The sequence below is a fragment of the Pteropus vampyrus genome, unplaced genomic scaffold (assembly GCF_000151845.1).
Source record: "Pteropus vampyrus isolate Shadow unplaced genomic scaffold, Pvam_2.0 Scaffold329, whole genome shotgun sequence".
NCBI lineage: Eukaryota > Metazoa > Chordata > Mammalia > Chiroptera > Pteropodidae > Pteropus > Pteropus vampyrus.
The window spans coordinates 102372-120579 of NW_011889110.1; the positions used below are offsets into that span (position 1 = coordinate 102372).

Consider the following 18208-nt stretch of genomic DNA (forward strand, 5'->3'; position numbering starts at 1 on the left):
AATTAGGCTCATTGCTTGTATATGAGGTATATGGTGAGAAAGTGAAGGCCAGGGGAAATAAAAGAAAAATGAAGAGGAATGAGAGAACATTGAGCTCAGAAGAAAAGCTGACTGATGAGGGCAAGTTTCATTCAGCAAATAATATATTTGATGATATTTATTTACTTATCGTTTATTTGCTCATCCACTAAAGGATACAAACACATTGTGACATGTAGAAGGGAAATGAGAAAGTCAATACAAAGCAACTGCATAAGTTACATTGGAAGACAAAATATAATTGTATAAGGCATTGTTCACATACAGATAACAGAAAGCACTCTCGCTATCTGAAACAGAAAGGTGTTTCATACAGGAAACTGGGTGCTAACAAAAAGAGTTGAAAGGCCTAGAGGAGAAGTCTCCAGTCTCTGCTACCAAGACTGATTCCCAGCTCAACACCCTGAATGGGACTGCTGGGGAAGCTGCTACATCTGTCTCAGTTAGGAAGCTGGGAAGTCAGGGAGCCATCACCAATCTGTTGGCTTCCAAGCCCTTAACGTGTGCTAGATCCCCAAAAAGGTAACTCATACGCTGCCATATCTCTCCCCCACTTAACTCAGTTTAGAATTACTCACAGTCTTAGAAACCCCATTTTGGGTCATAGCCAAAGAGAATCCTCTATACAAGGGCATTTTTGTAAAGCACAGACAACATACACAGATACAGACCTCAGGACACAACCAAGAGCCTATGGTTGACGGGGGTGTTGTGATATTCTAGTAACATCAGTCATATACAGCTGAGGCATTAAAAAAGAAAGGACAGTGAATGAAAGATCAGGCACCAAATCAAGTCATTTCTTTCTTATCATTTGTAATAGACTAGTCGGATCGGATGGCCTGGCAATAGATTAGTTTATTCAGAGCCTCTTTGACCTCTCGGTTCCTTAGGCAATAAATGAAAGGGTTGAGAGCAGGGGTGACAATGGCATAGAAGATGGAAATGACTTTGTTCATGTTGAAGGCGTGGATGGCTCGGGGCCGGGCATACATAAATATTGTGGCAGAATAGAAGATGGTGACCACCACGAGGTGGGAGGCACAAGTAGAGAAGGCTTTCTGCTTTCCTGTGGGCATGCGTAGAACAGTGGCCAGAATGCATCCATAGGACAGGACCGTGATAGACAGAGGAAAGAGGAAGATGACCAGCGCCAGGACAAAGTCCACCAACTCAGCTATGGACATGTCTGTGCAGGAGAGGTTAAGTACTGGAGAGATGTCACAGAAGAAGTGATTGATGACATTGGGGCCACAGAAGCTGAGGCGAGAGATGAAGTAGATCTTAGCCAAGGAGATGCCAAAGCCAATGGCCCAGGAAGCAAAAGCCAGGCGGAAGCAGAGCCCATGGCTCATAATGGTGGGGTAGTGGAGTGGGCGGCAGATGGCCACATAACGGTCATAGGCCATGGCAGCCAGAAGCACACACTCTGTGCACATGAGCGCAATAAAGAAGTAAAGCTGTATCATACAGTGGGTGAAGGAGATGCTATTGCTCACAGACCAAAAACTAAACAGCAATTTGGGTACAGTAACTGAGATGTACCAGGTTTCCAGGAAGGACAGGTTGGCCAGAAAGAAGTACATAGGCTTGTGCAGCGGCCGGTTCTGCTGCACCAATAGGATGATGATGACATTTTCAGCCACTGTCAAAATATAGGCCATGAGGAACATGAGAAACACAGCTGCACGCATGCCCCAGGTCCCAGGAAACCCCACCAGAATAAACTTGGTGACTCTTGTCTGGTTCTCCACTTCCATATTAGAGACACAGGGCTTAGCTCTCCTGGAGAAAAAAATCACTTTGTCAGGCTCCATGGTCCGGTTAGAATCTTCCACCTTTTGCCTTCCCTGACTAGCAATAACAGTAACAAACATCATTTAGTAAAAATATATTATAGGGTAGTCCATACACTGGATACGTTATGCACATAATGTAACTTAATTCACACATAGCCTCTTTATATATTTATTATATGATGAATAAACTGAGTCTTAGAGTGGTATCACATTCAAGTCTAAGTCTAAAGCCCATGCACTGTCTAACATCCTATACTGTCCTTCACGACCTTCCCTGAATTTAACAATGGCAAACCTCCACGTCCCATGTTACCTCGCCAGTTACAAAGAATACACCTATCTCATCATCTACCCAGAGCTCTGGAAGTCCTTCCTTAACACTCAGATATCCCTCACCTGCTATTACTTTCTTTTTCTCTGCAATCCATGGAGATGGAGTCATAGCTGTCATCAACGGTGAGGTACATGAGAAAGTGAGATGGGAAGAGTCATGCTTTTCAGTATTAAAGACTTGGACCATGTCTGTTATATCACCTTGAAATATTATCCTCTCTGAAACCCAATTTCCTCCTCTGTAAATAGTAAATATTAATATTCATTCAGCTTATATTTCTGTGAATCAAAACCCAAATGAAATAATGTAAATGAAATTTTATCTGAGCTATAAATAACAATAAATGTGAAGGGGCGCTTACCCCATAATAGAGCATTAAAAAGGTAGGTATGGGCAGTATTAGGGAGAGAAGTAAATGCTATGAACCAAGTAGAGTGGGAGGAAAAGAAATATGGGCTTCTTCTCAGAAAGCTTTCCATTCCTGCAGGTGGGGGTGAGAGTCTCTGGGTATTTTTTTAAAAAATAAACAAAGACAGAAATATATAATAAAATTTGAGACATTTTCTATGAAGTTTTTAGAAAACAAAATGATGCTGATATGATCAGGGAAAGTCCTCTGACCAAGGAGGAGTGACCTTCAGGCAGAGAAGGGTTCCAGGGCCCCAGCCCTTTGAAGAGCTGAGCTGAAAGACTGCTGCTCTGAAATGAGGCGACCACTGCTGTGCAGTGATGGATGGGGAGGGCGCAGAGGAACATGTAGGAAAGGTGGGCAGGGCCAAAATGTGCAAGGCCTCATGGGTTGTAATAAAGGATTTGAATAGTGTTCTAAATACAGTGAGGAGCAAATGAAGGTGAATATGGGCATGGTATGATTTTTGCACTGGAAAGATAACTCTGTCATCGCCAAAGACTCCATGGAAATAAGAGTGGGAGTTGTGAGACTCACTGGGCGCTATTCAGAGAAGTCAACGGTAACCCTGACTACTACAGTGGTTACAGAGAAGTGGGCTGATATAATATACATTTTAGAAGAATCTTTAACATTAAGTGAATGGATTGAATATGTGGGTAAAGGAAAAAGAGAAATCAAGGAGGAATCTCATATATAACCTTATTACAGAAAGTGATACCATTTACTAAAATGGGGAAAACTTGAGATGTTTACAGGCATCCTTCTCACAGCTGAGGACACGACATTGGGCAAGAATTTGGTAGGGTTATGGTTTGATTAGTTTTAATGTGAAGCCTAAGCAATCAGTCCAGAAAATTCTCTAACAATAATCTTTTGAGCACTTACTAGGTGCCAGGAAGTTTGCTAAGTACTTTTCACACACTATCCCACTTAATACACACTACAATACTAATGAGTTATTGTTAATTTAATTCCATAGAAGACACTGACTTAGATTACCATTTCTAAGTTATAGATTAAAAAAAAAAAAAAGCCAAGGTCTGTCTGAATGCAAAGATAGGCTCATAACCATTAGGCTGTCATACAGAGATGAAGAATACCAGATTTTGGACTCACCACCTCTTTTTACATTGAAAATTTCTGACTATTTTAGGAAATGTTCTCTAATCCTACTGAAATTTCGTATAGGCACAAGTTATAATGATAAGCCCAAGTCCATAGGAGCCTGGGCATATGACAGAGATACATATTCAACCAGACATGCAAAAGAGAAATGAACAGATAGAAATGCTTGGTAAATACATCAGAGAAGAGATAATTATTGGACTGGGTCTTGAATTATAAATAAGAAAAAGGATGAGGCAGTTAGGCAGATGAATGAGGGAACAGAGGCATGGAGGTATGAAACAGCCTGGAATTTTCAGGGAAGCAACTCATTATGGCCTGATTGCTGTGTTGAGTGGACAAATTACAAGTGAGTAAGAGTGAAAAGGGATGGAGGGAGAGAAAGAGAGACTAAAATAGTGTCAAGGGCCAGATCATGGAAACCTTCATATCAAATATGAAAGCATTTAAAAACTATCCTGTGGTACAGACAATAAGTAATCACTGAATGTTTTTTAGATGATTTAAACATCCTATCACCCTGGCTTTTGACATGGGTGTGGGTTTGGATGGGTCAGGGCTGCTAAACCAGAGATTGAGAGACTAGTTGGAAGACACTCTCATAGCAGACACTTAAAGACATACAAAGAGAAAAACCACCCCAGTTATGACTGTTAAAAAAAATAGACATTTAGACATAGCTGCTCACAAATTACACAAGTTACTTTGCACTCCTAGAGGAAGCTGAACACCAAAAGATCTTCCCTATTCCTTATCAGCTAAATGAAGACTGCACAGGCATTAAATTATTGCATACTAAAGGAGGAATTAACTGTATTTGTCAGTGTATTATTTTACCATAAAATTGACTTTTTTCTCAGTCATAATAGTTTCTACTCCATTATAGTGTAATCAAACCTGCTACCCCTTGTACAGATTTTTACCATTGATCTAAGATCAAATATCATAGCTGCTTCTATTACTGTGCCTGTCATTTGTGCGCTTTCCCTTAATTTTGTCTGGATTCTGCATAATTTTGTCTGTAGGTTCCAAGTAATTCAAATTTTATGAAAATATAACTTTCATTCCTGCTACAACAGCAGCAGTCGTTGTAAGCACTATCACGAAGGAAATGCTGGGAAGACGCGGCAGCCTGCAGTACAGAAAGCCAGAAGCCATGGCAAGGATCTGCAGGTTGAAGTCAGAATCTGGGCACTTATTTCTGATACAACACGAAGAGATGCCCCTCAAAAGTAGTAGAGGGAGTGTGTTCCCTCAGCTCACTACATACCTAGCTGCATTTAAGAGTTCAAAAGATGAGACTATCAATCACCCTGACTGATAAGTAAGAACAGAGGTTGGATAGAGGGAAAAGATGTGACTACAGAATTAAATGTTTAGGATTTAAACATTGCTGTGCCATAAGAGCCTGGAACAGAGCTGCCTGCATAGGCAGAAAGTGATGCTCTAAGAGGGAACACTTACCTTGGCTCAGCAGCCTCTAATGGGGTGGAATGTGAAAAAAAAGTCTTCACTGGTTCTAAAATAGGAATTAGAGAAGAAAAATTCAAGTGTTGAACAGATGGGAGGAACCCACTCTCTAAACCTAGAAGGAGTGAATGGGCACAGATTACCCAAATGCTTCCAAACTGACAGCCAGCAGTAGATGAGAGGCGAGCTATAGGCACTGGGACCACAGTGGTACTTGATGTGGCACCAGGCTGGTTCTCCGAGCACCCTGGGGCCAGAACACCCATCGCCTGCCTGCAGAAAGCTACAGTGGTCTCAGGCACACCAAGCTGCACAGATCTTTGGATTCTGAGGGCTTTATATAGTTTCAAGACTTTCCTTCCATCTCTGCCAAAACCCAAGAGAAAAGAACCTTGACGATGGCAGTTGAGGTCTCTGTGGGAGCCATGAAAAATTTCTCTTTGCCTACTGTGGCAGTCTGGTTTGTGTTATATAATACTAGTTCTATACGGGCAAAAATCTACTTATGGCTACATGCTTTGGGAAAAAAACACATTTGAATTCATTCTTTGTTGAAATATAAAGAAGAAAAAATTACTACCTTTAAATCTATTAACGTATTTTCAATTATTATTCAATCTTCAGCTTACTTGAAACAGGAGTTTTATCAGTGCTCAAAAAGATATTAATACTCAAAGTACTTATCTTGTTACACTTTAGTAAATTTTTTAATTAAATTTTTTGTCATAAATGCTTGTGCCATAATTGTGTGCTAAATAAATTTATCATGATGGGATCATCATTACTTTGTCAGCTGCCTTTGGGAGCCACTTGACCAATATTTTACATTTTTGGACTTAACTCTAGTTCACTAAACATCACTTTTCTATAACCTGCTGAACTCTGCAGCAACCCTCACAGAAAAGCTGTCAAATTCACTGTGGTTTCATAAGATGGTAAATGGAAATATTGACAGTTGTAAACAATTCAGTCTGCCAAACTTGGTTCTGATAACTAAGCAGCCTTTAATACAGTTTCTCTATAGGGCTGAAGCATGAAAACCAAACTGCAGCAAATAAAAATAAGGTACTTCTTTCAAATTTCAGGCACTGATTTATCTCAAAGTCCCAGAAAAACTGACACCCTCTAGAATGTGTAATTTGATATTATGCACAATTTTCCAACAGGGATTTTAAGTATATTGTGATGTGGTAGCCATTAATAAAAATAAAATTACAGTGTCCACCAAACAGTTGCACTAATGACGTTCTGGTCACCTGCGTGGTGGCAGTTGCCAAGGAGACTGAAAAGGGGAGTGCACTTCTCCAAAAAGTTCTATGAATTACTGTGGTTGTGACGCTTCATACAAGATATCTTGAGCCCAAATTTCAAACAAAGAACTCTAAATAGGTTGGAGATGTTGAACAGATACAAACTGGCTATATTCTATTACACAGTGATACTGTCTTATCTTAGAATTCAACTATATAGGCTTTTCTTGGATCTGTTTTCTATATCTGTTGGTAGTTCCAGCCTGGAGAATTCTGAAGATCCCTGTCTAGGATATAAGAGAAGCAATCAGAAAACCCAGGGAACTCACTGTCATGCTGTCCCTCAGGTCCTGATATCCTTTGACTTTTTTTTTTTTTTTTTTTTGGTCTTCTGTGTTATGCCCATGTTTTTTAACCGTAAGGGGCAGGTTTTTGTTTGGTTTGTTTTTTATTGCTGAGTAGTATTCCAGTATATAGATGTTATCACAGTTTGTTATCTATTCACCACTTAGACATTTGGTTCTGTTTGGGTCTGTTCTAAAGGTCACCCAGGGGTAAAATCTTAGGGTTCATTCAAGATTTTTCTAAGCCTGTACCCAGCCATGGGCATGCATTTGGCTTTCTCAATTCCCCAGTATAGACCCGAAGTTTTAAAAAGCCTTATTCTCCCATTTATGTCCTTCTCCAACCACTTCCTTCCCAGTCTTTTCAGTCTGCCTGTTGCTTGTCACCACTATTATCCCTAGCCTCAGGCTGCTGTGACCAGTACTTTGGCTGCTGAGAAGCCATTCCAGCCCTGAAAATGCTGAGTCACAGAAACAAGGTAAACTTTTATGGCAGTCCTTCAGGTGACTGCCAGCTAAGCTAAAATGCTCCACCAAAATTATTTTGAAAATTTTGCTATTGCTATTTTTGGATAGCAACCTGAACCAGAAATGTGGGCTGTCACCTTGACTGTCACCAATCTGGGAGGTGGGGGGTGACAGGTGGGCAACTGAAACACCCAGCATTATGTTATCACAATGCAGCAGCTTCATTCTTCATTAATCTTTCCCATCTTTGTTGTCAATTTTTTACTAAATTCCAGAGTTTGAAAGATTTTTGCCAGTTTATTAGTTGTTTTTGTAGAGAGAGAGAGTGAGTCTAGGCTTCCCTGCTCCACCATTTTCAGTCATATTTACTGAAACATCATTAAAATGAATATATATTCCAACAAAACAGGTTTGTGCTGCATGGATCCACTTGTGTGGATTTTTTTTTTCAATCAATACTATAAATGTATTTTCTCTTCTTTATGACTTTTTAATAATTCTATTTTCCTTAGTTTACTTTAAGAATACAGTATACAATGCTTACAACATACAAGATATGTGCTATCGATTATTTACGTTACTGGTAAGGCTTCTGGTCAATAGGCTATTAGTAATTAAGTTTTGGGGGAGTCAAAAACTATACATGAATTGTTGACTGTGCAAGGGGTCAGCACTCCTAACTCTCCATTGTTCAAGGGTCAACTGTATATATACACATACTATATAACATATATGCATTTATTTATATATTTATATATTACATGTATTTATACACATAAATTTATATGTACATATATATTTATATATTTATTTATATACTGTCTTTGCATCTTTCAATCTTGCCAGTCTTTTTTATTAATTCTAGGACCTTTATTATAGATTCTTTGGGATTTTCTATGTAGATGATAATGCTGCTTGAGGATAAAAATGATTTTGCTTCTTTCTAATTTGCATTCCTTTTATTTCTTCTTCTGGCCTTATCACTTTGGCTACAACTTTCAGTGGAAGAAAAATGATGAGCATGAACACCCAGATCTTAGTCTCAATCTCAAGGGGAAAATTATTCAATCTTTTACCCTTAAGTATATTTTAGCTGTCATTTATATAAACCCTTTATCAAGTTAAGAAGCTCCTTTCTATATCTAGTTTTTAAAGATCTTTGTTATAAATTAATGTTGATTAACCTTTTTTGCATCTATCAAGATAATTATCGTTTTAATCTATTGATAGAATAAACTGCACTGATTTATTTTTGGATGCTGAACCAAACTTGCATTCCTTGCATATACTCCCCAAGGCCATGATCTATTATATTTTTGTGAATTACTGGATTTGGTAATATTTTATTAGAACTGCTGTGTGTCTGTTCATGAAGGGTTTTGGTCTCTGGTTTTCCTTTCTCATAATGTCTTGTGGTTTGGTTTTGGTGTGAGGTAATTCTGGCTCCATGAAATGATGTGGTAAATACGTCCTCTTATATTTTCTAGACATTTGTATAGAGCTAGTATTATGTATCGCTTTTGGTAGAATTTATTAGTGGAGCTACCTGGACCTGAAGTTTTCTTCGTGGGAATATTTTTAACTGTAATTTCTTTCATAGATAATTTTCAAGCTACCTACTTTTTTCTTATGAGGGCTTTGGTAGTCTGTTATTTTCCAGGTAGCTATTTGTTCTTCGAAAGTTACTTTCCAGGTATCTAAGTTCTTAAAATGACTGATGTAACTCTATTAAAAATATTGCCTTAGTATTTTTTTAATGTCTGTAGAATCTGTAAAGATGTGTCTCTTTAATTCTTAATATTGTTATTTGTGTTTTTTCTCTTTGTTTCTTGGTCAGTCTTAACTACAGATTTTCAATGTGATTAAACTTGAAAGAAACTAATTTGGGTTACATTGAATTTCTCAAATATTCTGCAGATCTATTTTTTCCTTCTGCATTTTACGTGTTTAATTTGATCTCCTCTCTCTAGTTTCTTAAAGGTATAGCTTGAGTCATTGATTTGAGACATTTTTAACATAAGCATTTAATGCTTTAAAATCTCCTGTAAGCTCCACTTCAGGTACAAATTTTATATGTTGTATTTCCTTGTTATTCAATTCAAAATATTTTTCTAATCTCCTTTTTGATTTGATTTATAGATTACTTAAAAGAATAAAGAGGGTTTAGTTTCCACATATTTGGGATTTTTCAGAGGTCCTTTTCTTACTTATTTCTGATTTAATTCCATTATGTTCAGACAAAATATTCAAATGATTTCAATTATTTTACAGGTGTTGACGTTTGTATTCTTCTGTTGCTAGATGAAGTGTTCTAAAACTTTCAATTAGGTCAGGTTGTTTCAAAGATGTTGTATCTATTGGTTCTTATCTATTTGATCTATCAAATACTGGAAAGTTATGTTAATATCTCCAATAATAGTGGTGAATTTGTCTATGTACTTTTTATGTATTTATAGCTCTATTAGATTAGAATATTTATGTCTTCTTGATTAATCAACACTTATCATTATATAATCTTATTTTTTATGAAATATTCTTTATTCTTCTGATTACTTCATTTGATGTTAATACACTCTAACTTTCTGATTTTAGCATTGCATGGTATGTCGTTTTTATCTTTTTACTTTTAATCCATCTATGTTTTTATATTAAAAATAAATTGACTGTAGAGAGCACATAATTGAATCTATTTTTTAAACGCCTACAGCACTGAATCTGTTTTTATCCTACATGATTTCCTTCTAATTACTATGCTTAGGCAGTTTTCATTAACGTTATTACAGATAAACTTGCATTTAAACCTACCATCTTGCTATTTGCTTCCATTTTGCCTCATTTGTTCTTTGCTTCCCATTTCTGCCTCTTTTTATATTAATTATTTTAATTACTTTGTTTTGTACCTATTTGTTTATTAAATCTCTTTCAAGTAAGCAATAAGATTTGGAAGAACTTTCCACAGACTAACACTCGTTTCCATTAATGACACTGGCTGAGGCACAGTGAATAGTAGTATTCTTGAAAGCCATTCCTGAAAGCCAACCTGTGTGACTAGCAATAAATTGGACTGTGAATCATGTTAAAATGTGTCTTACTGAATTCAAACCAAGTGTACCTACACTGGTTTGATTGTCGTCCTCCCAAAATACATGTCTGCCCACAACCTCAGAATGTGACCTTATTTGGAAATAGGATCTTTGCAGATGTCATTCCTTAAGGTTCTTGAGGTGAAATCATCCTGGATTTAGAGTAGGCTCAAAATTCAATGACTGGTGCCTTTATAAGAAGAGAAGACACAAAGAGCCATATAGAGAAGAAAGCCGTGTGGAGACAGAGGTAAACAGAGACGGGAGTTATTCTGACACAAACCAAGGAACATCTGGGGCTACCAGAACCCAGAAGAGGTAAGGCATGATTCTTTCCCAGAGTCGGCAGAGGGAGCATGTCCCTACTGACATCCTGATGTAACTTGTAGCCTCCAGAACTATGAGGGAATGAACTTCTGTGGTTTTAAGCCACTCAGTTTGTGGCACTTTGACATGGCAGCTCAAGAAAATGAATTCAGTACCTCAACTCAATTTTCCATTAGTTGGATCCCCAAAATGCTCACAGCCTCTCTAGTATTACCTGCCTCTAGGGTAAGTATGAAAAATGGAAGGTAAGAATGGGAAGTGACATTAGCCCAACCAACTGCAATTAAAATTCTTAATTTTGAAAATTTTCACAAGGCATATTTACAAAACAAAAACACATAACCATGTACCTTGGAGGACCTCATGTAAGTAAAATCCCATGAAGCTTAAGTTTATTAGCTTCATGGTAAATCTGCTTCTGGATGTAGGAGAGGAGAGTTAGCTGCAGATGCAATATCCTTGAGATTACCACAGAGTATACTCGTAAGGAGTGATCATACAAATGGGCATGGAACCTGTGCTGGGTAAGAGGGGAAATAAGACAAAGTATAGATGAGAAAAATGTGTTAAGGTAGTAGAGGTCATGGCAGGGTCAAAATCTGGTGGAGTGATAAGACTACATGATATGAACTGGAAAGATAAAAATTGGAGCGAGCAGTCACAGTGGGGTCCCTGATATGGAGATGTTAGAGGCAACATGATTATTGGCAACAGAAAGGTCTAGGGTACCATCACAGAAGTGGGTGACAGAGTGGGTTAGTGGTCAAAAACACAGGAAGGAGATAGAACTCAACTGAGAGGCCATGATGCCAAATGGATCTCCTGCACAGATGCAGAAATTTCCATGTGATGACAGAATTAGTGGTAAAGCAGTTTTAAAACAAGGAGGATAGATAGTAAATGAAGAAAAGAAGGGATGATGGTGCTATAGTTTGATAGCATGTGCTTCAAAGAAGCTGAAGGTATTTAAAGTAAAAAAGCAATGGAAGTGGCAGAGCATCAAGAAAGATACCCTCTTTACCTGCCTACCCAGTATTAGCGGAAAAATGGGAGGCAAAGGGTCTGTATTTGAGAGAGATGAAGGGAATCAGAATTCTCAGTGAAAAGTCAGGTTGAAGTTAGAGCAAAAAAAAGGAATGTATTCAAGAAAACACTCAGCATATGGAGCCTTTTGCTGAAAACGGAGCATGAGTTTCAGATGACAACTGCAAATGATTATGGTATCACAAGAGGTCATAGTATTTTGGTCAGATGTGCTCAGCAAATTGAGATTAAAGCACAGATGATGGACAACCTATAAAGTGTGGAGCTCCTGTCAAGCCTCAGATAAACAGGTTTTTGATGCAGGAATGAATTCTTTGGGATAGTCTTTTAGGGAAAAGTGGTTAATCGGACCTAATTAAAACCTCTTTCTCAACTGGGCTTTAAGTCTTCATTGTTGGGGTGGGGGGTGGTGGGAGCTTCATTTTGTATTTATTACTCTGGCTTTGATTTCTTCACTTTCAACACATAAAAGTATATAGCTTTTAAAACTTAATTTTATACTTACAAGGTTTTAGCTCATTGCTTGTCTTATTCACACTTAATTTTTATGTTCCCAGTTCTTTATTTAAGCCATTTTTTGTTGCCTGAAGTTGTTTTCACATTTTTCTTGTTGTAATTGTTACAGTCTTAATAAAGAATGAAAGGACGAATGTTACCGTGCTCTTGCATATGCAAATATGTATTCCTGTCACAATTTGAAAGTGAATGATGTCAAGAGAATGAAAAGATGAGCCACACACTGGAAAAAAGGTGTTGCAAAAGGCATACCTGATAAAGAACGGTTATCAAAGATAGACAAAGAACTCTTAAAACTTGACGAGAAAACAATCTGATTAAAAATGACCCAAATACCTTAACAAACACCTCACTAAAGATATACAGATGGTAAATAAATATATGAAAATATATGCTTCACATCATATGTCATTAGGGAAGTGAAAATTAAAACAACAATGAAATAGCACTACACTTCTGTCAGAATGGCCAAAATTCAGCACATCGACAACACCAATTGCTGGTGAAATATGGAACAATAGAAATTCTCATTCACTGCTGGTGGGAATGCAAAATGGTACACCCACTGTGGAAAACAGTTTGACGGTTTCTTGCAAAACTAAACATACATTTACCACATGATCCAGAAATCATAGGTCTTGGTATTTACTCAAAGGAATCAAAAAATATGTCCACACAAAACCTGACACAAATGTTTACAGCAGCTTTATTAATAATTACCAAAATGTAAAAAAACAAACAAGGTGTCCTTCAGTAGGTGAATGGATAAACTGTGGTAGATACAATGGAATATTATTCAGTTTTAAAAAGAAATAAACTATTAAGCCATGAAAAGACATGGAGGAAATTTAAATGTGTATTACTAAGGCAAAGAAGCCAGTCTGAAAAGGCTATATATGATATCTGGACCCATTTTTGCTACCTGGACTTAGGTTCACAGTGATATATAATTGACATGTATTATTTTGATATTTCTTTTTATAACTTTTTCTGTTTATTATATCTATAGAACAAAAAGATTAAGTAAACTAATAGAACTGGAGATTCAAAATTCGAAACAATCATGGCAGGCTGTGTGATATGTGAAAATCAATAATAAAAATTAGCAAAACTAAATATACGTACCTACATTTAAATTTTAGAAAAAAAAAAAGAGTGCAAAGGGTGTGGAGACTTTGTAACCAGTTCATAGGAAACAGGTCTTGGGAAATTAGTTAAATGAAACACTATGGTGATGAATAATTTTGGAAATAAATATGGTGATGTTTGCACAACATTTCGAACGCAATTAATGCCACTGAACTGTACACTTAAAAATGGCTAAAATGGCAAATTTTATGTTATATATATTTTACCACGATAAGATTATAGTAAAGCCACGGATATTTTGCTATCTTAAAAACAAATTTGCTTCTTGAAAAGAAAATGAGATCCAGCATACTGAGGTCTAAACAAATATTATAATATGTTTTTTATTTCAGGATACCATATCACATTCTAGATTAATGCATAAAAGGTACTGAAAGTTATAAAATAGCTGTCATTCAAGAAAGAGATGAAGAAACCACTTGTGATTATTCCAGAGGAAATCAGGTTGTTCTACAAATAACTGGGGTATTGCATGCAGAAAGAGGAACAGACATTCTCCATTCTTTTCCACAAGATAGAGGTTGACCTAGTAGGTGGAATTCACCTGTCTATTCATTCCACAAACCAGGTCTGCTTGATGAAGCCGTGGGTCATTCCTTTGGGCACTGATACACTAATAAAAAATGTGGATACCTGAGACAAGATGATCTAAGATGAGGCTCTCATGGATCACTGACACGTAAATTATCTGATATCAATCTATATAAGAAAACGCATTAATCAGGGGGAGGAACACTTTATTCAGTGCAAGGAGCTGATCATAATATTCTTCTTTAGCGTAAGTGTGGGAGTCCCATCTACACTTATCTGATCTCCTTTTCAGTTTCAATGATAGATAATAATAAGTTCTTACAGTCTACTCTTTAACTCTGAACTTCTCTAAAACTTTCCAGAGAGCAGCCATGACGTCCCTATTCCTCAAGCTGTAGATCACAGGGTTCAACATAGGTGCCACCACAGCATAAAATAGAGCAATCATCTTCTCCTCTTTCATTGAAGATGCTGACCGTGGCCCCAGGTAGGTGAAGATGGTAGCCCCAAAGCATGTGCTAACCACAGTGAGGTGGGAGGCACAAGTCCCAAAGGCTTTGCTACGTCCCTGAGTAGAACGAATACGCAGAATGGCAACAACTATATGACCATAGGAGAATAAAACCAGGGAACAGGGAAGCATGATCACCAGAAACCCTGAGATGGCCACCATGACCATGTTGAGGGAGATGTCCACACAGGCTAGCCGTAGAACAGCTAGGGTCTCACAGGCAAAGTGATTAATAATATTGTGGCACAGGGGAAGCCGAAAGGTGATGATTGTTTCCATCAGTGAATTAATTAAACCAGCCACCAAGCAGCCAGCAGCCAACCCCAGGCACAGCCCTCCATGCATGATGACTGTGTAGTGCAGTGGGTGGCACACCGCCACATAGCGGTCATAGGCCATAGCTCCCAGCAGGAAGTACTCAGACCCACCCAGTGCCAGGGATGCATAGAGCTGGAGAACACAGCTGTGGAATGGGATGGACTTCTGTGCTGAGAGCAGGTGGGCCAGCATTTGTGGGACAATACTATTTGCATAACAAAGGTCCACAAAGGATAAAACAGTAAGGAAGAAGTACATGGGAGTATGAAGCCTGCTGTCCAGTCTGATAAGAAGAAGAAGAAGAAGATTTCCCACAACAGTCACCAAGTACATGGTCAGGAACAAGACAAAGAGAAAGACCTGAGTCCCCCAGTCACTGGACAGCCCCAGCAGAATGAATTCACTCACCCATGTCTGTGTTTTATTTTCCTGGACCATGAGTTTCTGAAGACCAACTAAAGATGTCAAAATAACAAATCACGGAAACTCGGGATTGGAAGAGTGGCTCTTAGACCATATGGAGAGCCTACCCATCTGAACTTTTAAAGTTTTCCTAGAACATCTCAGCCAAATCACCACTCAAACTCTGCTTGAACATATCCATAGATGAAGAACACAATGGGACCCAGCTGTGCAGCTGGAAATGAAGGAAAAAAAAAGTTACATTCTTGGAATTCAATTTACTGTAACATAATTTCTCTCAAACATCTCCTCTTAAATTAGGAAAGGAAATTAATGAAGTATTTAGACTTAAAATCCTACTCATTTTGTTATAGGGGATAATTCCTGTCTTTCTGCTGAGAAAGTTTTTGGTCTACATGGCAGATTATTCTGATTTCTGAATGATGTTCAGTACCATTTAAACTCTTTCTGTTTACTAAGTTTCCTTTCTATGTATCTCTGACAAAATCCTACTTGCCTCTCCTCAGTGTGATGTATCTATGAAGCCCTGAATGTTTTAAATATTCTTACAGATTTTTAACTAAGTAATTTTAAATTTATCTTCTGTAACTTGCCCTTTTACTTTTAGAGATTCAAGTAGGAGATCTCTTCTTCACCTACCTCACACAAGTGTGGCTCAGTTGGGCAAGACGGCCAGCTTCAAGAATCAAGTGTCACATAAAGAGGAGGTATACAGAGCTTCCAAAATTCATCTCTTATGAGGGCATAATTTAATGAAGTGTTTAATAATGTCAGGTTATTACTTAATAACAGTGTTTTCCCAAGGAAAGGACAGCTCATTTGCTTCACGATAAAACACTGATTAGTCCTTGCCAGTGAAGATAGAAGGACAATCAGGTCATAATTACAGAACATGATAACACAGGCACTAGTAGCTTTTTGACCCAAAACCAAAATTTCTTTACTGTTTGCTCACTTACCAAAGAAAAGAAGTGATTCATAACTAACATATACAGATAAGAATCTGAGGTCTTAGAGACAATCCTGTGATAGATCCACATGAAAATTCATTGTTCCAATGGCTTCTATACTATTCATTCTATAACTATATAGACAGCAGAATATAGCTGCATTTATTGAAAGCTTCAAGTTTTAGCCTAAAAGCTTTTAGAATAATTTTTAGATATTATACTTTTATAACACAATTGGTTAGGGAGACTTAAGGTTATAATTCATTATTATAAAGATAGTAATATTCAGATGGTTAGTCATAAAATACTCAGGATTTAGTATTGTTTTGAGTAAGGTCCAAAATTTCAAGGAATTTCTTAAAAACAGAGCTTTCAGAAATTGAGTGTCACACAATAATTAGTGGAAATGATGAAACAATGTCAGATACCACATTCAAGCCCTTACAAAGGAAGCTTCAGTCATCTACATCAAAATTAATTGGAACAAGACACTCAGCTACAAGACTGGCAAAGAAATGTATAATGCTTAAAGGGGTAAGAAAGATTCTGCACTGAGTCAAAAGATAAAATAAAGAATTCAAAATCTTCATGGCAAATAGTTTATAATCAAGAATAGTACTTTTTTAGAATGTTCAAAATTAACAGCTTGTTTAGCTTCGTGGCTGAAAACTTTTGTATTATACCTACTTGTACATCAATTTATTTTAACACTAGAATAGAAAATATTGTCATTAAACTAGTTGGAAAATTCCCTAACCATGAAGCCCTGATAAAAATATGGACAGGTAATGTTTACAGTGCTTCCCCAGCCCTATGTAAATGTACTTCTGAATCTCTTGATTTTTTTGAGATTTACCAATAGCTAAAGAAAACACACTACAAAATACAGCTAACTGCAAGACTCATCCATCCCTTCCCATCCAGCTTCTTTGTTCCCAACATATGGCTTCCTACCCTTGTAGTTTTCAGAATATTTGTGGGGGTCATCAGGTCCATTTTCATAGGCAAAGGAGTTTTCTGGAAAATTCGTTATAACTACTTTCCCTAGGGATACCATTTTAAATCTAAATATTTGAACTATATTTCCTCCATGTAGAAATGTTTGCTTTTATCTTTTTTTTTTGTACCTAGTATCCTAATGGCTACGGATGGCAAATATGTGTGTATGTACATATACATATGTTTTAAAAATTGCTGACAACATAGACATTGAAGAAATCAATAGTTATTTTGTGCTTACTAGTTTGTGTTAGCATTTAACCAGATATTCAAACTAAACAACTACACAAATCACAAATAAAAACTAAAACATACCAAAGTGGGATAAATTGTCTTCAATAAGTATTTCTATTGTGACCTATTCTTTAAAGGCATACCAGTGACTTTTTTCTGCATTATATATAAGACCTATCATCAATAACCTTTCTTCAGTCCTGTCTGCCAAGGGTTCAAAAGTAACTGTGATGCAGCAACTCCTCCAAGTATATCAGCAGGTATGTATGTGCACACGTAGGTGGCATGGATATGAAGGTGATGGTTAATGGTGGATTCATTTATACTATTTACACTTCTATAATCAGGACTTAAAGTGTGTTAGTTTTTAAAAAGCAAACAAACAACAAAACAAGTGGTGTTTTCCTACTTATCTCTAAAACATTTCCAAAGAAGTGTATTTGTGTGTAAAGCCATGTTGTTTTTTGCTCAATACTTTAGGAAGACAAGTTTATTTCCAAGTGACACAATACTTGTGTGAGCAATTTTTTAATAAAATATATTTGATATTTTTTAAAAAGTGATGTGTTAAAGTCAAAGTAAAACCTGTTTCTCTGTAAAATTGTTTCAAATAACTTACCCAAGTCAATTGCCCTATGAATCATTGAATAGTCAGGTTAAGTTTCAGAAAATCTTCTCAGTCCTGTGTATTCTTTTGGCGGCAGACACTGGGAAGAAAACAAACAAGTTCCTGAAACACTCTTGCCAAGCCAGAGTTCAAACACTCCCTGGGGTGCGAAGAATGTTAAGAGAAGAATTTAAAACCATAACTGTTCTTTTTTCTATATTAAGTTATAGCAACTTTATATCAAACACTTGCTCTGTACCAGGAGTTATACTAAA

General features: G+C 37.1%; 1 protein-coding gene across 20 annotated transcripts in view; it reads right to left on the reverse strand.

The window, feature by feature from the left end:
- Window positions 1-18208, reverse strand: part of LOC105304106 (olfactory receptor 6B1) — a 98170-nt gene that overhangs the window by 79771 nt on the left and 191 nt on the right. For 10 of the 20 annotated variants that reach the window (XR_002776788.1, XM_023522084.1, XM_023522083.1 and 7 more), the window contains exons 1-2: window positions 17946-18041; window positions 15129-15357 (exon numbers count right to left, since the gene is read on the reverse strand). Coding sequence is in view for 5 of the 20 variants with exons in the window: in XM_023522068.1 (XP_023377836.1) it covers window positions 864-1824; window positions 5174-5228; window positions 17946-17970 (1041 nt within the window). In the remaining 15 variants the exon portion in view is untranslated. Of the gene's footprint in view, window positions 1-220; window positions 1825-5173; window positions 5229-15128; window positions 15358-17945; window positions 18042-18208 lie in introns of those variants that run through there. The other 10 variants (XM_011378076.2, XM_023522086.1, XM_023522070.1 and 7 more) reach the window with 10 other exon arrangements.